The 24,553-nt window shown below is 42.9% G+C and overlaps 1 protein-coding gene across 1 annotated transcript in view; it reads right to left on the reverse strand.

The window, feature by feature from the left end:
• Positions 1–527: 527 nt before the first annotated feature.
• Positions 528–24,553, reverse strand: part of STX7 (syntaxin 7) — a 35,259-nt gene continuing 11,233 nt past the window's right edge. The window contains exons 3-10 of the mRNA XM_080929218.1: positions 11,537–11,606; positions 9,982–10,075; positions 9,187–9,324; positions 8,269–8,321; positions 7,577–7,673; positions 6,375–6,447; positions 4,246–4,328; positions 528–1,757 (exon numbers count right to left, since the gene is read on the reverse strand). Coding sequence (XP_080785344.1) covers positions 1,665–1,757; positions 4,246–4,328; positions 6,375–6,447; positions 7,577–7,673; positions 8,269–8,321; positions 9,187–9,324; positions 9,982–10,075; positions 11,537–11,606 — 701 coding nt within the window. The 3' untranslated portion in view covers positions 528–1,664. The remainder of the gene's footprint in view (positions 1,758–4,245; positions 4,329–6,374; positions 6,448–7,576; positions 7,674–8,268; positions 8,322–9,186; positions 9,325–9,981; positions 10,076–11,536; positions 11,607–24,553) is intronic.

Genomic DNA, 24,553 nt, shown 5'->3' on the forward strand with positions numbered 1-24,553 from the left:
CAAAGATCACTGGCCAGTGCCCCAGGTAAAATAATAATCAAAGCTTAAATTTTAAATAGAGTTGCTCCAAGTATTAGGGCCTCCACTAAGACGAGAACAGGAGAAACGGGTGTGGTCTACAGGAGAAGAAACTTCCTTGGAAGCCCTCAGCACAGAGCCATTTTGCAGATACCACTGAAACTCTCCCTCAGCTATGAGATGACAGAGCACCATTTGATGCCACGCTACAGGGGCACATGGGAGAGACAACCTTGTGGGAGCAGGCCTCGCAGGCTGGTGCTGTCCTGACAGCATGTGAATAAATTGCTCTTGGAGTCTGAGCCAGGCACCAGAAAACCTCGGTGTTCTAGACTCTCACAAAAAATGTTTTTTCTGAGAGTAGCCCATTCAAAACTTCAAAATTAAACATCTTAACCAGTGATTCAGAAATGTGAAATGTCCCACCAGGGCGAGTACATCAGCAGCTACTCTCAGGGAAGCCCAGGTTCTCCAGCGAGAGTCCTCAGGAATCAGAATTGGGAGACATCTTCCTAATCATCTTTATTCTGCTTGCACAGGTACAATTATTTTGTTAATATTTCACGTGTTCCCATCTAAAGGTTTCAGAGTCACATTAAATAGCGCCATCATCAGCAAACCACTGCGTAAGGACGTTATAAAACACAATGATCTGAAATATACCCTTTTACAGCGTCCATATTAGTGCATTTAAACATCGATTCAGAAAGACAAGTAAGTTCACTGGCAGACATCTGATTCTTATCTGAATGAAAAATGGCAAAAAAAATCGCATCTAAATAAAATTTAAGGGTCAAAAATTAAGTATAGAAATGAAATCCCAAATCTGTAATTGTGGGAACATGACTTCGTGAAGACGGGACCCAAAGATACATGTCTAATCAGTGTTCTGTGGGACACAGGAAAAGTAACTAATGCCAAACAAAACAAACAAAACCCAACCAGACTGGATGGTGAAACTAGAATCTTTACCATCCAACTTACACTGAGCAGTAACTACACTTGCCTCAGTACACACTGAATTAAACAGTGCGTATGTGAGACAACCTAACCTTACTACCTTACTATGTGGTCTACACATAGGGAAGAGATTCACTGACTTTATTCAGACATGATAAGAACAATCCAATAATGTAACAGCAACAGTGATCTGCACTGCTGTGGACCAGAGGGGATAAAACGTCCCACAAACAGGTCTGTTAAGGTTTTCCTATTGAGAATCTTTACCGGACTGTGAAATTTAAACTTGGAGATTTTTTTTAATAAGATAGCACAATCATGTTACACACATTACACAGTGACAGAGGTGCAGGCAGAGTACACATGCCAATCAAATAATCTCCCCAAACTCAGCCAAATAACACAATAAATTATAAATGAAAGGCATATACAACGTGAGCAAAACCCCAACAGTTGTTGAACTGAAAGGCAGGGAAATTGTGCCAGCAAGGGTATTTAGAAAAACCTTGGGTATTAGAAAATATCAGATTGAATCCAAAAGAACCTCCTCCCCCTCCCCTGGTAAAAATGACAAAGTGTGGAACCATCTTTTACACAACAGCCTCAATACAGTGACGAGAGAGTGACCTCCAGCATCTGCCTGCACTGCTCAGATGACATCCTGCCGTCGGCCACACCTTCGGGGCTCAGCCTTTCAGTCCCCACACGATGAGGAAGATGACCACAATTCCGACCACGAGGATGAAAATGATGATGCAGAGGGTCTTCCTGGATTTGCGCTGTGGAGGCAAGAAGATGTGCCGTGAGGTGAGTCAGCAAGGGGACCCCACGGCAGCGGAACATCACCCCGTTTGCCTCAGGAACAGTTTGGAGACTTCATATTTGGGGCTGAGATTTTTCTTCTAAAAAAACCTCTACCACACATGGCATTGTTTTTTTTACATTTTTCTTAAAATAATGTTATAATTCAAAGATCATTTAAAAAAAATATTGCTGGTAGTTTTCTTGGGAGTATGGCTAGACTTAAGAAAGAAACCAGTGGGTAGAGAGATGGCTTGGTGGTTGAAACGATGACTAGATTCCTTCCAAGGACCCAGGTTCAGTTCCTACTACCTGCACGGCAACTGCATGTCTGTAACTCAAGCACGTGGTACAATGCCAACACACACTCTCAACATGGTGCAAGAATGGAGTCATGTAAGGGGAACTCTAACTGCTTGTGAAAAACCTTAAGAAAACATGGCAAGAGCCTTATGACCTCAGTTTCTTCAAACATGCAACTTTTAGAATGTGTTTCTGTGGCCCTGCGAGGTATAGCAGGCAGAAGTGAGCTTACCTTAGATTATTCCTCACAACTAGATACTGTTGTTTATGTGCCTCTGTGGGAAAATGTGTCTACACTGTCTTTTCCTTGTGACTGTACACTTTATTCACGTGGCTCTTCTTAACCCCAAGAGCACAAACTGATGCTCTGAATAAAGTTGGCTGTTTTGTGAGGTTTTACGAGTCTGTCTCATGTTTAAGCTCCGTTCCCCCAGGTTTGACTACCTTTAGCGCAGCCATGCACATAAAATAAATACATGAAAATGTTTAGAAATGAAAGAAGAAACGGTATTGGGTATATACTGTTCAGTGGCAAGGCACTGGTATGCAAGCTCCTAGGTCAGGTCCCCTGTTCTCCCCTCCACCCCTGATAATGCAAAGGAAGGTAGAAATAAGGACACCAGCCTAAGTGACAGACTGAGAACACATAGAAATAAGGACAAAGAATAACCCCATAAAATGTGAGGGTTCCAAGCTGCCAAATGCACAGTGGTCTGCCCCATGAAAAAGAAAATGGTGCCGCTGTGAACTTTTCAGGTGAGAGAGGAAAGTAAAAGGCACTTTTAAAGTATCTAGGAAGTTACAATACTGTGGGCAAGACTCAAGAAAGAACAACAGAAGCTGACGCTGTTAGAGGGGAACCAAACAATGCCTGATGATGTCCAGAACCTTCAAAAGTGTCTAACCTTGCTCGCACTGAAAGGTCTACACATTGTACAATCATTAGTAACTCGCAGACATAGTATCTGCATAGCGTCTGAAGCACCACTTGTACTTCACAGAGTCTCCCACATTAATGAGACTCCATTGAGAAATAAATTTATATTCATTGAAGGGTCTGCTGCATGTTGACATACTATGCAATGATTAATGACACTCCCAGAGAGTAGTTTCCAGGGACTTTCTAGTGTGAGGACCTTTGTCACGTTAGTCTGGTGTGCCACTGATAAGCCAAAAGGAAAAGTGGGGCGGGTGGTGGTGCTGCACTTGGGCAACATAAGCAGGTAGGTTTCTGAGTTTGATGCCAGCATGCTCTGCACTGTGAGTGCCGGGAAAGCCGGGGCTGTGAAAACTCTCTTTTGAAAAACCATTAACAACAAAAAGTAACAGGAATGAGAGGGAAACAGAGAGGAACAGGCCATCCAAGAGGTCTCTTCGTGTGTTGGCTATTGCTGTCCTTTCATAAACCGTCAGGGATGCAGAGGACAGCTCCCACATAGCACTAGAAACACTAGAAATTTTTGTGGGTTTGTTTTCCAATGAAAGGCACAGATGCCATTTGCAGCCCATACATCTGGGAATGTATGTGTTAATACCTAGCGATCTTTGCTATGGTGTAAAGCCAGCCCTCACCGAATCCCCCAGAATCCTCTGGGCTCTTGTCCTGTGCCCTGCTCCTCTGTCAAGAGAGCCCATGCCTATTCACATAAAGGTCACGATTGTTTTGCTAAAATGATGTTCTTCAGTGTGGCCATGCCCAAAGCTCTGTTGTCATAACTGTCTATAGGACCATTTCTTCCCAAATGGTTTCTATTTTTACCATATTTAAACATGTAAAGAATATATTGCTTGGTGTCAGACTGCAGAAGTGTTTGACCCAGCATCAGTCACGTTGTGCTGACCCCAGTCTCATTTGTAGCCTACCCACGTGGGTTCCTTGCCTGCTATGATGCCTGCGGGACCCCCACAATGGGTAAAGTCTGGAGCAGTAATCTCTTACAAGCTTGATGACTTCCTACCTCTATGGATCATCATGAAAAAACAAACAGACAGAAGCCCAAACTGACTGGAATTTCAAGTTGACTGGCATATTTTTGACCATTGCCACCACTAGCCTCCACATAAGTCTGATATCAGCACACACACCCACTTCAAAGCGGTTATATACTTGTATTTCAAGTCGAAACTCCAAGTTATAAGGAAATGTACCACAGTTAGCATTACCTGATAATCTGCTGCTCTTGACAGCTGCTGGTTTGCCTGTTGAACATGAGCCTCCGCACTTTCTACATTGGCCTCTATGCTGTCTTTAAGATAAAATGCACACACAGAGAGAATTGTTAAACACCTCTGATGCTCTGGCAATACATCACTCAATTCCATGCAGCGGACATTTACGGAAAAGACATAACCTAGCCAACACAGAAATGTGTAAACGAAGGACCGTGACCACCTTCTCCAGGTCTACTGGACACAATGCAGCAGTGCCATTTTGCAAGTACTGACTCTGTGTCAGCACATGCCTCTGTCTGCTTCTAACCCCAGAGCTTTCCCTGTCTCAAGGCCAAAGTGTAAACTGACCCACTTTGGCCCAGTCCCAAAGAACTCTCATTATCACCATCACATGAGAAAGTACCCACCTCAACTTCTCAAAACTGCAGTCTCCCCAAGAGCAATGGAGGAGCCCAAACATTCAACCTTGGTTCTCTATGTGTTGATTTAATCAGAATACCAGTTCTGGGAGTCTCCCCACTTTGTGTTTATTTCCATAGGGGCAGCCCACTCAAGTCACTCACATAAATGCAATGTTCAACCCACTACGCACGTGGTCAACTTCGCTGTAAAATCTGGTAAAATTCTGGTTTCTCTGATCTTGCTGCGGAGGTGAACCATGCCCGGGGCCCACAGGCTTCTGCAGCTCTGCCTTCCACACTGTTCTACTGTGGGTTTGCATCTCTGCCTCTTCCCTACAGACTCTCAAAGATGGTCGTGACACATTCATCAGTCAGCCCTTCCTCGGCAGCAGACATTCAAAGATCCCGTGGCTTCTTCCTTTCTTGGCTATCTTGGCTCCTGACTCAGCAACATTCTTTTCAATAATTCTCTAGGTGTCGGAGTCAGTGGTTTCCTTCTGCAGTGGCAGACTATCTAACTACACACTGGTCTCTCTATAAACCGACCAAACGTCTGGAGTGCATACACTTATAAACATGGGTGTGGAGGCCGGAAGTTGAAATCAGGTGTCCTCCTTAGATGTCTTCCTCACTAAGTTTTGACTCCGAGCCTCTCGCTGAACCTAGAGCTCATTAATTCAGCGAGGCTAACTGGCTAGTGAGCTCCAGGGATACCCATGTCTCTGCCTCTCCAGATCTCGAATTAGGGCTAGGGAAACATGAGCCCACATTCTACTCCATCTTTTCATGTAGATGCTACGATCTGAACTCAGGTCCTCATGGCTTGTGTACCAACCTGTTTATTAACCTAGCCATCTCTCCAGTCCTACCATAGTGCATGAGTGTGTGTGTGTGTGTGTGTGTGTGTTGTGTTGTGCACATGCACATGTATGTACATGTGTGTGAGTATGAATGTGTATGACTGTGGTCATGCATATGTGTGGGAGAGTGAATGTGTATGACTGTGGTATATATGTATGTATGGTGTATGTGATGTGCACATGTGTATTTGGGTACCTGTGTCTGTATGCACAAGAGGATGCCTGGTGACCCGCCTCACTTCTCTCCACGTTATTCCTTTGAGACAGGCTCTCCCTGGACCTGACGTTAGGCAAGGAACAAACCTCTGATCGCAGACTCGGCTTACACAACAAGAGCTCCTACCCACTGAACTCTCCCCCAGCTCCCAAATGTTTACCTTTTTAATAACCTTTAATAACACTTCCACAGTCACATCCCAAACCTAAAAATTTCCCGGGCCTCAGTCCCCTAGCATCTAAAGGCGCTACACGAATTTATCAAAATCTATTTGGTAACTGGAAGAACCAATTAGCAGGCGAATGGCTAACTATTCCCCACAAAACAATACGGCATACACAAGTACAAATATCATGAGATCCCCAGTCCTATTTGGATAAAAATGAAAAGCAAGAGCCGGAAGTAGGTTGGGATGCTATGTGGGGCCTTATGTCCCATCCTGAGCAGGCGCTGATGACACTGAGCTTCTGAAGCAAGAGGAGCGTCCTTCCATCTGTGGGAATGCAAACGCAGGCGAGGGCAGCCTGCCAACTGTAGGGACTGCAGAAGTGGAGCAGATGTGGGCACTCCTGACTGAGAAAGCGGCAGCAGGTGAGCTGCAGGTAAGAGACTCCCATCTCAGTCCACAGCAGCAGGACTTACCGATAACATCCCCTTGCTCGTGAATCATCATCCCCAAGTCTTTAAATATTTCGTTAATGTCCATAATATCAGCCTAAGACAAAAGCACACATTAGTATGCATTATTAAAAACATGGCCCCCATTCCTTCAATAGGGAAATTCAAAAGAAAGAAAAAAAGAAACAAATTTATACCCACTCACGCATATATAAGCCTGCATTTAGAAGTAATATATATATATATATATATTACTTCATATATATATACATACATATATATATATATTAGGAACATCAGAAAAATATACTACTGTAAGTAATTCTAACCAAACACCCTCTGTATGGCTTCTAGTTGTCCAAAGTAAATCTGTGACACCTTCTACCTCAAGGGAGGCAGGCCTGAACCTGAGGAAGGCCATGAAGTACTAAGTTCAACCTGATCATTTCTCTTGTCACAACCAATATTTGCTTAGAAGAATATGAATATTCTTGTATTTCAACAAAAATGTACCCAGCAACTTGACAATTTCAACAAATAAAACATGTATAAATTTAAAGCCATACATTAATAAATTTGAACATCCCATGGATCATAGTGAGATTATAGGCATCATTAGTGGATAAACAGATTATAAACTTACTGGATAAAGAAATTGTAACTTTATTTTTCTCATGTAAATATATACCTATTCATTTCTAAATTTAAAATATATTTATTTTAAAAATAAACATATACCTATTTACTTTTCCTGACTAAAGCCTCTGTTGAAAAGGTGTGTGAGGACATTTGTACATCTCTCATGGCCTTAGTTTGCCCATCTGTAAAATGTCAACGACAGTGACCTAGTTAGCAAGTCTAAAAGGTTAACACAGTTATCACACTAAGACCTTCGGGGACTGTAGTCACTGGAGGTTATTATTAGTTCACTTTCGGGAGCCGGATCAGTTCAACAGAACTACAACTGAACAAACCCTTCCTCTCTGTGACGTGGTAGATGTCCTAAGAAAATTAGATTCCTTAAGGCTACTGTCAGAGTGTCACTCATGGAGGGCGGTGTGAATGTGCTTTCCAGCGCTCCCGGGTTCTTTGGGGGGTGTTTATTTCCAGAGTGGAGTTTTCTCAGGACTAAAGGGGACTGTGCGTGGTTTAACAATGTGTGAGGAACGTGGCTTTTCATCCTGTGTGAACGGGGCAGCAGCCAGGCACGGCCTTCTAAGGCTTACTTCCAGCTGCCGGATTGAAGACTCTCTCTCGTGAATGAGTCGGAGGTCATCCTCTGTGATTTCTTCATCCTGGACCTGCACTTGAGGCTGTGTTTGGCTATAAAAACAAACACAGAAAGAAGACTTACGTACCACTTAAGACACACTTGCTAAACAAACGCTTTGGATCCTCAAGATCAGATATTCCTCATTTTAAAAGGTGCTGAAACATGTAGCCATGGTGATACCTGCCTACAATCCCAGTTTTCACTGGGTAAGGCAGGATAGGCTGTAACCTCACTCCAGTCCTAGCTACACGGTGAGTCCCAAGCTAGCCTGGAAAACACAGTGAGGTCCTGTCTCCAAAAAGCCTCAAGAAAGAAAGAAAATCTTCTAGGTCTAAACAGACATTTTATCCAAATTCTACCCTCTTTTCATTCTACCCATAATTTCAGTTTGTACAGATTTTGATTTACTTATTAGAAGTCATAATTGGCAATTTCATATGAGAATAATTTATTCTTACAATTAAGAATGTAAGTTTGTGTGATCTATTTATATATTACATAGTAAATAGTTTATAAATATTTACCTTTTTCCAAATCTACCATTTCAGTTGATAAATAATAGGCTTCTTCCTGCATCATGGACTATAATATATAAAACCTCAAAAATGATCTTTCGATTTGCAAAACTGTTTCCTTATTTCTTACCTTTCCCAGGATACAAGATTCTTTTCTTTTGAGCTGTCTTCAGGAAAACCACCCTGAATAATTTAGACAACAGAAAGAAAAAGCAAGAATAAGAAAAAGCAACAGAACACTCATATTTTCCATGTGCTTTGTATGAGTATGTGTTCATGTGTCTGTGTGTACATGTGTGTGCATGTGCGTACATTTGGGTGTGTGTACATACATGTGATCATATGTATGGGTGTATCATATGCATACACATAGGTGTGTATATGTGTATATGAGCATACATATAGGTATGTGCATGCATATGTGCATACATTTGGGTGTGTGTATGTGAGCATACGTATGATGTGTTCATGCATGCGTGTATGTGCATGTGAGTATGGGTGTATGCAGGTGTGTGTATATATTTTGGGTATACATGTGTGTGTGCATACATATGGGTGTATGCACTCATGTACAATGGGAGCAGGGAAAGCTAAGTTCTTGCTCTAATTTTCAAGATCAACTACATATGCAATGTCAAAATAGTATCTTAAGCTGACAAGGAGGGAATTTGCTGATTCACTATTTACAAGGTCCAAATAATAAATATGACTTAGCTCACATTAATGTCATTGTGGGACTTGAGCATTAAAGAATGGAACAGCAGCTAATGGCAGCTCCTGGGAGATTTAGAACAATGAACTCAAGAGTCCAGGTCAGAGCATCCGTCCACTGGTCTCTTCCAGGCTTTTCTAGCTTTATGTGGTCTGCACTCTGTTACTGCTCCACGAGGAGTAACTACAGGAACACACAACATTGTACCCCTTAAAACCTGAGGAGGCATCCCTTAAAGTATTCACAGATTCAAGAGTGCCACAGAACTCTACAGCCTCGCACATCACACACGATGATGGAGAAGTCACGCTTTCAGCTGTCCCTCACAGTACCTACCGACACTCTGGAGCTGGCTCTCACTCGGGCAACGAACTCTTTCTCTCTCTCAGCAGCCTGCCTCTGGGCCTTCTGAAAGTTCGTTAGCGATGTGGTAAATTCTGCCACTAATCGGTCTTTCTGTATCTTTCGTTGACGCTAGAAGGACAGGAGAGAAACAGTCTAGTAAATCAAACCGAGAAGCTCGGTAGGACCTGCCATGGTTGCTTCGCAGCTGTTTGGCTCTTTGTTTGATCCTGATGACTGTCATTCACTCTCCAGTCACAGAGACTCTCCGATGGCCTCTCACGCACACTTGCACTTTGAACTTAAGGCAGAAGGCCACCTTTGCAGGGCCGCCACTGGTGTGACGGTCATTTTAAGTAATCTCTGTTTTAGGAAGATAAAAACCTATACCCTATATACTTGCAGTAAGGGAGGAGATAACTGTGCCCCCAGGCACGTGTTGAGTGTGTGCGTGCTTGGGTGTGGTTGGCGGTGGGGAGGTGGTGATGAGGGGTAGGAGAGGGAGGGGGTGGGGGTCCTGCAAAGCCAGGAAGCAATTACACAGGAGGCATTTTCCCAGCATACACTTAATTATGGGTCAGGGCAACTCCATGGAAATAATTTCTGCTTTATGGAAGCACATGATACTACCTGAACAACTAAATACAGTTTTGTGTTCTGCTAACTAATCTCAAATACAATTATTTTTGGCTGCCTGACTTCCTTTGTAGCACCTCAGTTCAAAGATCCGACCATGAATTTCATTTCTCTCACATCCAGTACATCAAACCTCACACCTGAACCTCGTACCTGTTCGCTGGGGGTGGTGGGCAGGGAGCCAAACTCCTTAATGTACTTATCTGTTTCTTTTGCAAGTTGGTTAGTATACTGCTGCCTCTGCTGCCTAAAGTAAAAAAGGAAAAATAATAATGAAAAAGCAAAAGCAGAAAGCAAAGACACATACAGCCAAAGAAAAACTATATTAGTAGATAAATGTGAAGTGGGGAACCTAACAGAACTTCTCATAAATAGGTCTGAATACAACAAAAGGGGCAAATTATACCTATACCTATATTTTCCTAGGTATCTTATAGAGAAAAATGTACAAATTTCAATGAAAAAAAGCCTCAGCATTCAACAATATAATGTCACGTTAGAGGCATGTTAGAGGTGATCTCAGGCCTCCCCTGCACACATGGACAGCCAGTGGGACTCACGGGAACAAGAAGCGGAGATGCAGATGTCTACACAGAGCTAGTGAGGGAAACAATGACCAGCTCCCAGCTCTACACAGAAAATGCCCTGGCTTGCACAGGCTTTCCTAGCTCACAAAGTTCTCAATAAGGAGCCTGCACGGTCCTGTCTGCGAGTTCAGAACTTCCAGTGTTACCTCTACCAAAACAATGGCACTGTTCATTAAGTACTTGCACTGAGTGTTACTCCAGTGAGTGAGGGTGTACTAACTGTGATTCATTCCCAGCCTCTGCTTTACTGAAGAAAATAAAATGCAAACTATAGGTAACTACAAATACTTCAAATGGTGCTTCTAAAAAACATTAGTTGTTGTATAACTTTTCATGTCTTTTTCTACTTCTGTACTGTATGCACATAATGCTTAGTGTGTGTGCATGAGTGCATGTGCATACACGTGTGTGTACATGTGTGTGCATGTGTGTGTGTGCCTGTGTGTGCATATGCGTGCGCACATCTAGAAATTTTGAGACAAAGTCTCACCTTGTAGCTCAGGCTGGTCTAAAACTTACTCTACCTCTCAGCCATGCCCCTGCCTCAGCATTTGAAGAACTAACTTACAGGCATGAGCCACCATGCATGCATGCTTCGTTTTGCACAGAAGTTAAACAACTGGCACTTGTTTTCTGAAGTTCTCCCTGTGGAAGTTTTCTGGTTTGGTTTTGTTTTGCTTTGTTTGAGGGGGATAGTTCACGAGACTGAACATATACTAGATTGAAACCAATAAAAGAGAGAAAGAAATAAATCATATATATGATTATATATGTTACATTATGATATATATAATTATATATGTTATATTATTCTATATATACATGTATGTATGTATACCCAAATCTTCAAAAGACACCAAAAAAAAAAAAAACATTTTAAAACTAATATGAATGTAAAATAAATAAATGGATAGTTTTGCCTTGATAGAGCCAGCCAAATCCTAAAAGGAGAAAACAAACCACCTGTCTACACTAGATTAGCCATGTTACATAAAAACTTGGCAATGGTATGAGAGAAACCTTATTAAATTTTCAACCAAAAAAAAAAAAAAAAAAAAGCCACTACAAATGCAGCATAAAATAGATCCTCTTTCTCCATCTTAGAAAAAAAAAATACTTACAGCTGCTGCCTCAGTTCTGGTGAATCCTGAGGTGTTCCGAGTTGATTTAGAGTCCTTTGTATTTCCACGGCTATCAAAATAGAAAATCAATAAACAACTGTTACAAAAGTTGTAGCCACATAAAGTGTTACATTAGAAGCAACTGGGCAATTTAATGAGTAAAATAAAGAAAAACACACCCATAGTGATAGAAAACAATAACAAGGAAGAAAGGAAGGAAGGAAGGAAGGAAGGAAGGCAGGCAGGCAGAAAGGAAGGAAGGAAGGAAAGAAGGAAGGAAGGAAGGAAGGAAGGAAGGAAGAGTGGTTTATTAATGCCTATTCACAGACTGCTTTTCCAAGAGCAAAGTGAGTGGGAACATTGACCTTGGAAACTGTGCTCATGCCCCAAAATGGCTGCCTCTTTTCTGCGCTATGAGGACTATGCTGTTGGAGATACATATACATTTTACTTGAGTTTAAGTAGCTGTGAAAATAATATAATTTGTTTTATTATAAAGCATATATTATAGCTTTAAATGAGAAATGTGTATCAGAATTAGAAAAATCATGTTTGGTCATCTGTATAACAAGTGTTACAGAGAAGGTTAATTAAAGTATGCCAAAATCACAAGACATTTGATTATTAAGACAATGGTTAAGGGGCAACTTTTCCACTGATAAATTTATTGTTTAAAACAAACTCAAAGTCAGTAACAACATAGGACAAAGTGTCTCAGGAACCAAGTGGCTCAGTGTGATGAAAGGTCCCAGCAGTCCTTCCTTCCGTAATGTTTCTCCTGAGCTTCAATGAGGAAGAAACTGGACCAAGCGAGACAGTGGGATAATCTACAAGACACCTGGTCAGGACTTGTGAAAATGCCGGTGTTGCAGGGATTTCATTTGACAGGTCCTTTCACAGCCCAGTGTGAAAGGACCTAGGTGTCCAGACACTGGTGTCACCAAAGTCTGTTCCTTGTCTTGTTCTGGTGTAAACTGAAGTTGCAGGCACTCCTGGGAGTGTGGGAAGTGGAAACTCACTTTATTAAAGAGAACAGAGACAAGTAAGAAGTTAAGGGAACAGCGAGAGAGGCTGCAGAGAGGGGAGGAGGTTTTAAACCTCATCTAGAGCTATTGCAGGGCTATGACATAGGGTGCACAAAGCTTGGGGTGCCTGTTAAGACTAGTTACTTCTTGAGACTATGAACAGCAATGGAGGGCCAGAACACCTATGCATATCCTCTGGCACAACCAGGTTGATGACCATGGCTATGAAAGGAAATTAAATTCAAGGTCTGAAAACTCTTGTAAGTTGGGGCAAAAAAGGGTATTCTGTAAGCTTAAAGGCCTAGGACTGAGAACATTGTAAAACAAGTCTAGGCATGCCCAGCTAAGCCCATTGTTAAAACATTCCTGAGGCTAGGTTAACTGACCTTAAAGATAAAAAGGAATGCAAAAGCTGGTCCTGGCTGTCTTTAAAAACTGAGTCCTCAATCAAATGAACCCCCCCAACCCAGTCTATTCAAAGGTAAATTAGATGTTAACCACATGTATCCTGACTTAGATAAGCATCCAACCAGTCCCCAGATTTCATAACTGCGTGTAAGCTATGGGTGTTGGGTAAACTTTGTACTCCTGCTAATTCTTCCCAGCCCCCCCTCCCAACTCCCTCCCTATAAAAACCCCCAGCTTTCGAGTCTCGTGGTCTTTACCTTTGGCTCTTGCATGAGATATGTATTGGTCCAGAGCTCCGCCATTAAACTACCTCATGCTTTTGCAGCAAGAAGGTCTCTTGAGTTTCATTGGGTAACCCCGTGTCCTGAGACTTGAGTGGGGGGTCCCCGAAAGGGGGTCCTACAGCTACCCACCTGGTTGGGGGACACTGAAGCCCCCTCTGACCATCTCTCATGTATGCTTTCCTAAGCTGTTGGCCTTGCCTGGCTGCGAGCTGTCAATATGTAGACTTGGATGTCTAATTCCATACTTAGATCCAGAGTTAAATGACTATGTTACCCACTAGACGCCACAAGTCAAAAGTCAGCTCTTTACGGACAAAGGCGATAATTACACTACATGTATTTCTGTGTTCACAGGATTTACCATACTGTTGACACTCAATAGATCTCTTCATTAGAAAAAGCCTTAGAGAGAGAAAATGTATGTAAGAAACAGCATGTGTTGCTAAAACGCAGAGCTAATGCAGGAGGTGAGCTTAAAGTAGCTAAGTGCTCAATTGTAATCAATCCACCCATTCAGTAATAAGTGCTCAATTGTAATCAATTCACCATTCAGTGATCACTGGTCTTCCATTGTGGGCCAGACAGAGTCAGAGGTTTTGGACACACACAGCAATTCTGCAATGTCCTTTGACTTGAGTAAGTGTGCACCTGAAAATCAATTAAATCCTTTATGGAAACATAAGTCTGAAATTACCAAGTCCATTTCCCGCCCCCATCTTGCTCTCTCTCTCTCTCTCTCTCTATATATATATATATATGTGTGTGTGTGTGTGTGTGTGTGTGTGTGTGTGTGTGTGTGTGTGTGTGTGTATGTATATATGTATATGATTTACTTGAGTCTAAATAGCTATGAAAATTATATAATTTGTTTTATTATAAATCATATTATAGTTTTAAATAAGAAATATGTATCAGAATTAGAAAAAAAATATGTTTGGTCATCTGTATAACAACTGATATAGATAGATAAATAGATAGACACACAGACAGATAGATATAGAGATAGAGATATAGTAACCCCAAGAAACTCTATTTAGTAAAGGTGCTGGGATTACAGGATTGTTTTTCCCAACTTTTGAAACAGTTATTTTGTTAGTGTGATGGAATTACTGTGATGGTGCTTTCCTGGCTTGAGCGTGTGGCCAGTGGAGACAAGAGTCAGATGTATCTCACTCCGAGAAAAAATGGAAAGGCGCCAGGGGGAGACTGATGCTCTCCATAGCCAACTCTCCAAGTCCAGGCTGACAAGGCCCAGGCTATGCAGATGGAACTGGCCTCCGTTCGTTGCCTGAGGGGCTGTGGGCTGACAAATGTCTAGAGACATCACTTTCCACATCACCATCACCAGCTTCCTGTACCAAGGTCCTCAGTGGCCTGGTGAACCCAGGATCTGGTTCTGTCTGTTTCCCAAGCCACGGTCGGTGTTAAATAAAAAAAGCAAATACAAACCACAAAGGTGGGGCTTTGTAGGAACTCCTGCATTGCCTGCAACATCTAAAATATTTATTTGAGGTTTTAATGAAAAAGCTGGTTTATCCCTACTGTGAATCATTAAATGTTACTAAACTCTATTCAAAAGCACACTCAGCCCTGAGGTACTAAGAACTTAAGTAACTATGTCTGTTTGGTATAAATACTTAATAGTTTTGCAAATTTTCCACAAATGCTGCCTGAGCATCAAGCTGGGTTCCTGTAATTTTCAGAAGGTTGCTAGTGCTTGAGAAGTCGGGCTTGAGCAGGCTGTTCTAATTCCTTCCTCTAATTTAGAAGCTGGATTACAGCGCCTCATTTGTAATCCTCCCATCCCTGGTGGGTTCCGTTTCAGTTTATAGTCTAGTATTCCTGACTCACAGGACAGTCATATTCTATTTCAGTTGCAATAACTTCCATTAGAGAAAATTATGACGCATAAATATTAGTGAAATCTTTTAGGATCACAGAAGGAATCCTAGAAATGTCTGATTTACTACACAGCGGAAAGGTTAAATCAAGACGTCCATGAGAATGAAATACATGCATTGCTTTTGCTGCCGTTGGCCATCTTGTGCTGTCAGCATTGCCACTACCCTCCAGGGAGCGGGATTTATGAAATATACTGACTTTTTAAAACAGAAATATAAGACTATTTCCAACACATACACACCAAAGGGCTTTCTGTTTCATCAAAAAGTTGGCTTTTGCAGTCTTTCCTTGCTGGGTAAGTGTGTGCTGCCCTCTAGTGGACTGGGACATGAATAAGTGTATGTACTTTTAATTATTCAGTTGCTGGTACATTGGATGGGGGCTGTGTAAAGGTGCAGCTTAGGGAACGTGGAATTCTTGCAAATGTCTGACAAATGAGTGCATTGGGCAGTCAGGGAGCACAGAACATGCCTTAACCCACATAGAAACCCTCAAATAGCTTCCCCAAACAGCCGAGGGAAGAATTCACCACCCTCCATCAGCAGAACGCTTTTTGTCACTGACTCTACAGTAATAGTGTCAGCATGTCAGAAAGAAATGGCGAGTGAGACCCCGGTGAGGTGCTGATGCTCCCGGCTGCCACTCCCAGGGGACAGACAAGTTCGTGCCACCAGGAAAGGGTACCAGCAAGGGCACCTGAGTCAGCCTGGCTTGGAAATTCAATTCCACTTCCTGCTGCCGGCTGACTCTGCATTTACCTCGTCTCTCCAGCCGCAGCTCCTCGGCAGTTTCGCACACAGAAACCACCTAATTCCCAGTTGTCATTAACTTACGGGGAAGCGGCTTGTACCGGAGACAGTGTAAGCCATGGAATGGGCAAACAGAAGCAAGCCGTTTGCCATTTTCTCTTACGAGTGAGCAGTAAGAATATCCTTATTAACTGTTGCGATTCAGGCCTGAAGAGAGTTCAGTAGGAATAATGTCCTCACAGCCAGGACTTCAGGAAGGGACTCGTGAGACAGAAAATGCCTTCATAGACTGAGCTTGTCAGCAAGCACACGGTACATTTTTTACAATGGTGTTTAATGTGTCCTGTGCTCTCCGTGAAAGCAGGCTGAAGAAGCCGTGAGGAGAAAGCCAGTAAGCAGCACCCTCTATGGCCCCTGGATCAGCTCCTGCCTCTGGGTTCCCTCCTGGTTTGAGATTCTACCCTGGCTTTCTTCAATGGATTGACATGGGACATGTACGTCAGATATAGCCTTTCTTCCCCAAACTGCTTTTGGTCAGGATGCTTTGTCAGACAGCCGTCTGCAGTGCACTGCCTGTGCCAGTGGTAATAAGAGATCTCGAGAGTTACGTGTTAATTAGGAAAGACTCGTCAGCTAGTGCCCGCCCATGCTATATACCCTGCGGCTGCACGCTAGAGGCAGGACTGAATGTTTAAACATTCGAATTGCCCCTCACCTATGAGTTTCTACCTACATTACAGGAAGGTTTAGAATATAGAAAGAAGTAAACCAGAAATCTGGAAGTGGCCTGGATCCTCTAGAAGGATGGAAGATATTTGCTAGTAAATTCGGGAGCCGACACCAGGCTCAGTGCAGCCATGGGTTCAGAGAGCAGGGAATAGCTCCCTCACAGTCCTGTTCTCTGGTGAAAATGTGTAAGTCTTCAACACCCAAAAAATGTCTTACGGGAAAAAGTCAAGTGAACTTGGCCTATTTAATACCAACAAAACTGTGCTCTGATTTCAAGTAAAAAGGTCTTCTGGAGAAGACAAAAATCAGTGGCCTCTTTTCAAAGTGTTTCATCTCTTGTCTGTCTTGTGACTTCAGCAGAAAGGAGTTTATCTTCTGGGACAGTTCAAGCCCTGAGCAGACTGTGGAGACCATTTTCTGGGGTAGTGGAGAGAGGTGACCCACTTTAGCTGCTAGCATTTTGCTGCCCAGACAGATCATCCTTTGTAAAGCAATTAGGTCTAGAACATGTCTAGGTTGCTCGTCGGCGTAAGTCACCAAAGTAGCAAAGTGTAGTTTACTGCTACACAAGATTACTAGAGGGTGGTTCTGTTCTTCATGATAACCATGGAAACAAGTCTTCTCTTCAGCTGGGTTCCAGGTGAGTGGAACTGACAGGCTACACCTCTGAGCAAGGATGCGCTGCGTCCGCCTTTAACTCATGCACTGCTGGGCTGCTCTGCTCATGCGTGGACTGCCGGGTTGTCCTGTGAGGTCCTGGTCTCTACAGATTGGAACTTCGAACAAACTAAACACAGTTGGACTGGGCTGTGATGGGGGGTGGGGGTCCTACAACTTGCAGTTGCCCAGAGTTCCTTATATCTGACTGTTCATGATATCTCTAACTTCCCTCTCCTTCTCCCCCGCCTTCTTTCACACACACACACACACACACACACACACACACACACACACACACACACACACAGTAGCCTGGCCATTCTGCCTTAAGGCAGCAGGGGATGAGCTGTATCACCTCAAGCATTTATGGCAATGGTTTTCAAACTTTTGATCTGTGTTCACTGCCAAAACCCCACTTGTGGGATTCTAAATTACTAGAGAGATGCCTGATTCCTTTACGAAGCCAGAAGAAGCTTGGCTTGGAATCTTTTCCTCTCTTCCCTCTACCCGGATACACAGAGCAGGCATGAGGATGGGGATAGAAAACCTATATAAATTATATTTCCAGAGGTATTAAAAAAACAAAGGAGCAGAAATAAGCAGAAATAAACCAGGCAGGTAACCATGGGGAATGCCGAGTCAGGGAAGGGAAGCGGGGCTGTGAATGTCACCCACAGAACTTTCTTGTGAACGGAACATTTGCAATCCATAATCCAAAACAAAACACAAATCGCTCCAAATTAAAAACTCCTGAGCATCTACGGTGTGACAGACCCAGAGAGCTGCCTGGTGTGAACTTCTCGTGAACGAAGTCACTATCAAACACTGTGCACTGTGCACAGTTGCCTTTAGGCTGTGTGTTCGAGGTTGAAATGCAACACAGTTAAGTTTCAACCTGAAAGGGGGCGAGGAAGACAGATCCAGAGTCGTTGGCTCTCACTGGGCAGTAAAGTGCTGAGCAGGCTGCCAACACGATGGGTAGAGGAGATCGGAGCTTAAATGGACAGGTAAGGATTCTCTAAGGGGAGGGGCTGCTCAGAAAGAGCTGACTCTGTATCTTGGTACGCTAATATGACAGACTGACCAAGACTTAGGAAAACCCTCCCATACTGAGAAGCAAAGAAGGAGGGGCTTAAGCACCTAGGAACATAGGCACAGACTGGGAAAAAGTCCTTGAGCAGGGGTATAGGGGGTAGGTAATGGTTACTTTCTTTTCCACACGTCAGCCTCCTGCCTAGAAAAATCAAAGTCGCACCACAGAATGTCAAAGATGTACTTCTACTACACAAAAGGTCCTAAAACATGAAAGCGAAGGTCACAAAAGAACTAGAAGACCAAAACATAAACTAAAAAGTTTAAAGTGAGAGCCACTGTGGAAACAGGGAAAAGGGTAAATTCTAAAATGGGGGGGGGGGGGGGGAGGGCGAGTGTGCCAAAAAGAACCAATGTGCAGCACGTGCCAAAGCCATCTCCTCCAGCCAGGGCCGTTGGACATATTCTGGTTTCTCAGCCACACTTGCCTCTTGATAGCCGTGGCTCTTGGCTCACTCTTATCTTGCTCACGCAGACTCCTGTCTTAATCCTTGCTGATTTCCACTGCTCCTGAGCGCGCATGCTCCAAGACTATGTCACACCTGCGCTTCCTCCACAGCGCCCTGCCAGGCACATGACGTACAGCCACCCTGAGCATCCTCCTCCGCTCTGGCATGCTGGCTCCATGTGCCTTCTCCGCAGCCTTGCCTCTTCTCTCCTTCCTCTCCAGCAGCTTTCTGAGTGCACACTCCACGGTCTATCGCTGTATCTGCTCACTCTTGCACACATCTCTGACATATGTACAACCACGCCCGTCTGCCCCTGCACTGCCACAGTGAACCGCTGCTCCAACCCTTGTTCTAACCTTGGTAAAGGGGTGTCTAGCCTGGAACTGGTCCCACCTCACCCATCATAACCTCGAGGGAGCTGCCGTCCGAACAGCCCACTCTATTGCTTTTCCCATTCAAAACGTTCCCAGATACTGCAAGACTCATTGTGCAAATTGTTTCAGTGATGAGTTCAAGTGTCATCCCAGCCATGAGCTCTTCGGCAAGCCTATCTGGTCCCCAGGTCCTCCTCCAGCACACAGTATGCCTTTGTTATTGCCGTTGTTCAACTCTGTCCTTCCTTTTAACTCATGTCTTCGCCTTATCCTCTTCTAAGGCTTATTCTACAGGTGCAGACATCTGCGCTTTACTCACCGACAGGGTGCTAGCATCCACACTGTCTAGCACACCGCAGATGCCTCATGAACAGGGACAAGCTGTAAAGACACACAGGTTGCCCTCTCTTACAGTGTGACATCATCTAAATGTGTAGTGTTATATGAATCCCCCGAGATCCGACACCAAACTGTATATGCTAGAGCGAGTAACTTCAGCATTCCAGAGCTAAACTTTTCATTTGACAGACTTGATGTCGAGCTCTGATAAGAACGTTTTAAAAATATACAGCAGTTAACTCGGGGCACAGAGTACACACTTTGAAAGGGAGAGCTTTAAGTTTCCAGGTTAAGGTAAGGGAGATGGCCCAGTGGGTAAAATGTTTGCCACACGAGCTTGAGGTCCTAAATTCAAATCACTAGAACACATACAAGAGCAAGCAAGCACAGTAGCATGAATATGAATATATATATATATATATATATATATATATATGTATATATATTTATATATGTATATATATATATATATATATGTATATATATTTATATATGTATATATATATATATATGTGTGTGTGTGTATGTATATGTATATATGTATGTATTCCCTAGTGTTCCTACTCCAGGATGGAAGACTAAAACAAGAGGCGCCCTGGAAGTCTAGAAGTTCACTGGGCACTAGCCTGGTTTATACAAAACAGCAAAACATGAAAAACACCATCCCAAGTGAGCTGGAAGGCAAGGACTGGTTTCCGAGGTTGTTGTCCTTTGACCTCTATGCTATGGGACATATGCCTGGCTGTACTTCCATACTTCAATATAAACATATGTATACACACACACATACATACACACACACACACACTCATATGCATACCATACACACACAAAATTTAAAAACCAAAAAAATAAAAGACTCGATTAAGACAGCAGACACAATTGCCCATGCTATAATCTCAGCACCCTGGAGGCTGATGGATTACAAATTCAAGACCAACAGAGGCTGTAAAGCACAAATCACTCAAAAAGAACACAAACGGCAAACAGCTTAGACGCCTTCCGGGAAGACTACAGAACTAAGATCACCTGCCGGGCCTATTCCCACCTGTGCCTGCAGCAAGGCCACGCTGAGTTCCCCAGTGAACAGGCCCCAGGACCACTTCTCTAATGGCTCTCATTCCCAAACTGGAGAAGAATGGTCCATGAGCTACAAACCTTGGTAATTTTGTGGGTGTTCTGTTTGACTTCAAATGGAATGAAGACAGCTCCCCCCATACAGTTTTAAATGGTCATAACTCTCATCACTAACTCAGTGCCTTGGCCATGATTTCTTCACTATCATGATAAGTGTCCCAGAGAGGGAAGACTACAGACAATAAACACGCCAAAGCAGAACATTGTTCATGTCCTGTGTGGACTCTTCCAAAGTAAATAAAAGTATCAACTACTTTAAAAAAAAAAAAACTGCTTGGTATACACATGAAGGACAATTACTCCACAATGAAACGCGCTGCTCAGGGGGCACAGAACAGGCAAACCATTGCATGAAGAAGTCAAAGCGATGAGGACAGGCATTGTCAAACATAATTCCAGGAAACAAAAACTAGTCTGCTTCAAGCAACCAAATGCACGTGAGGCCATTGCCCAACTAACCACAAACTAATTTCATAACAGGGCAGCCACACTGTGATCCAGCCAATCACTGGGCATAGATTATGGTCATGGTAAATAAGGCTAAAAGTAACTGTTTATTTAAGCAAATGTACCATGTGGTGTAGACAAGGGATGCTGGTCACATGCACAGCATTACTTTATCCATGTATCTCTCCAAGTATGCATCCCGGGAGACAGGATATGTGTCAAGATCCCCAACTCATAAACAAACATTCAATCTTGGGATAAATTTTTCATGAATAAAAGATTTTTAAAATATGGAGATAATATCCATTAACGAAACACACAAAGGTAGCAGATGCAGGAGAAAAGGTAAATTATAAAAAAAAAAAAAATACCCATTGCATATTGTAACCTCATGTTCTTAAATTTTTTCATATAAATACTTTGGTGGCTGAGATATTCAAACCTTTCTCTCAAAGACTGACGTTTTAATGGGGGAACACAGCGAAAAATAACAAGTAAACTTTGATTTTTCTGATAAAAAGCATTATAAAAATGAATGCAAGACAATGAGGGCATGAATAGAGAATAGCCAAACAAGACATCACTTAAAATGGACTGAGATCACCGGGTACCCCAAAGGAGTTATCTGAAAGGAACGCAGGTACAAAGGCTTTCTCAGACGTGAGAAAGGATCACCCCAAGAAGCTGCAGAAAACACCTGAGGTGGACAGTGGGTGGAGACAGGTTAAAGGAGTGTGTGAACAGCACAGAGGCTCACACTTCATTGTAAAGGCCAAGAAAGTCACCGACGAGTTTTAATCTGGGTGTGACGTGTGCTCATGGTCTAAAGTGCCTTGTTTATGCTGTGGAGAAGATAAGGTATGCAAGAAAGGGGGCAGAGAGAACAATGTGGAGGCTGCCGTCATCTGAAGAACAGTATGGACCTCAAATGTAGACAAGGGGACAAGAGGGCAGACGGAACCAGTAGGCCGTGCACTTCTGTGCACTTAGACCAGATCCAGGCAGGGAAGTTTCCCACATCACAGGGTAGGATAGGAACTAAAGGGAAGAGAGTTCATGTTCGGGGCATTAGCCAGCAGATGAGTCACACACAGGGGAGAGAGAGAGTTACCAAGACGCACCTTAGCTGAGGTTTAAGAATGTGGTATATAAAATAAGTAAGAATGTGGTTCTATATAATAAGTAAGTATGTGGTATATAGAATAAGTAAGAAAGGGTTATATATAATAAGTAAGGATATGGTATATAGAATAAGTAAGACTGTGGTATATAGAATAAGTAAGAATGTGGTATATAGAATAAGTAAGTAAAGTGTATTCACACCTCAAAGAGCAGCTATGCTCTACTTTGTAGGAAAAGTCACCGGAGAGAAGAAAAGTTGCCCTTCTCACAGAGACTCCCTTGGATAAGAAGCATCCTTCCTCGTATATCTGGGTGGTGCCAACAGTTTAAGCATAAGAAAATTACATTACCAGAGCAACTGGTGTTCAGGGGGGTAAACAATCTCAACCACCCATTTTCAAATGTAACCGAGGACCTACTCACTTCTTGGGACTGGAGTCCTTCGTACAGAAAAGCCCTACTCTGATGCCAAAGAGAAAAGTCAAGACACTTGCTTCCCTCGTGTGCGGTCACATGTTCAGAGGCAAAAATGAGCAGCTCATCATCACCAGACCAGAACACGCTTCCTCCCAGAACAACAAAATGACCTGTATGTTTTAAAACTATTTTTATTGACTCCTTGGGGGATTTCAATGTATTTTGATGAGACTCACTCCCCTGGTTCCTCCCAGAACCCCTCCACCATTAGAGCCTACACTTCAGAGCCCTAAGAACCTTACAGAACTAAATAGAGATTCTTATTAACAAACAGGGACAGTGAGTGTGGAGTCAGAACCGTTACTGAACAGTGTGAAGACAGCGGGGGGTCTACCCAGTGCCTTCCCTGAGAGCTCCAGAAAACACACATACACAGAAAAGCACATTTAATATTATTATAAAAGGTTTAGCAGAAATTTCTATACTCAAATTCTGATGGGAAGGGTTTTTTTTTCTTTTTCCAATTATTTGCTGTTTATTTTGTGTGCATGAATATTTCGAATGTATGTATGTATGTGCACCAAGCTCTGGGGAGGGGCGTCGACGAGGGTGTTACATCCCTTTGAACTGGAGTTGCAGATGTTTGTAAGTCACCCTGTGGACGCTGGGGACTGAATCCTGCACTCTGTGTGCGTAGCAAGCCCTCTGAACAACCTCTCTAGCCCCATAACAAGATTTTGTTACTAATGTATTTAATTAGTTTACTGAAAGTTCTTAGCCACCTCAGATTTTCCTTAAAAACAAAAAAATAATTAAATGCCAGAATTTTCTTTTCTTATTCAAAATGTCATTCCTTGGCAATCTCATACATGGATATAAGAACTATGGCTACTCTCTCGTTCACCCCACCTTCTCCTGCCTCTGCGAGCAACACTTCACACATCTCCTTCCCGGTCCCACAGAATGTAACTAGGCCCATCTGTGTGACCCTGGGTTGTAGCTACCCATTAATGGCAGAGAGTTAACTCTAACAACTATGTAAGTTAACTATTCTCAATTTTATTTATTAATTTTCTTCAATCCTTAATTCAGTTAATCCCTGCATAACTCACTCTTGAAACATTTATACTAATAACTCCCATCTTCTGGTATCAGAAAATACCTCATAATCCTGGTGGTGCTCTAGCCTGGTGGCTCTCAACCTGGGGTTCGTGATCCATTTGGGGGTGACGGATCAGAAATCCTGTACATCAGATGTTTACACTATGATTCATAACAGTAGCAAATTTACAGCTATGAAGTCGCAGTGAAATACTTTTATGGTTGGGGGTCAGCACAACATGAGGAACTGTGTTAAGGGGTCACAGCGTTAGGAAGGTTGAAGCCCACTGTTCCAGTAACTCTAATAAATGGCTTCCATTATGGAAGTCTGGGAATAATTCAAAATTCCCATAAAATGGCCTCTTAACACTAAAACCTGCACACAATGGGCAGGTTCTTTATAATGTTGGAAGAGATCATAATTCAGCCCATAATACCCAAGAAACTACATTCTAGAGATGAAAGAGCATCTTAGACACACACACACACACACACAGAGAGAGAGAGAGAGAGAGAGAGAGAGAGAGAGAGAGAGAGCTTGCTGAATTGCAGCATGTTCTATGTTCACTGGATGTCCTATAACAGGCGCGTTCACAAAAACCCGACTCAAACGAGTAGTACAAATTAAGCCAAATGAGATAAGAATGTTGCTGAAATGGATTCAGCTTCAGGCTGTTCTTGTTGGCAAGGACGTGGAGCTGTCATCTCTGCCACCGGCTGGAGGAAGCAAGCACTTCAGGGGGCTTCCCTTGTGTCTATAATACAGACCACGCACAAATCCT

The sequence above is a fragment of the Micromys minutus genome (assembly GCF_963924665.1).
Source record: "Micromys minutus genome assembly, chromosome: 15".
NCBI classification, from domain to species: domain Eukaryota; kingdom Metazoa; phylum Chordata; class Mammalia; order Rodentia; family Muridae; genus Micromys; species Micromys minutus.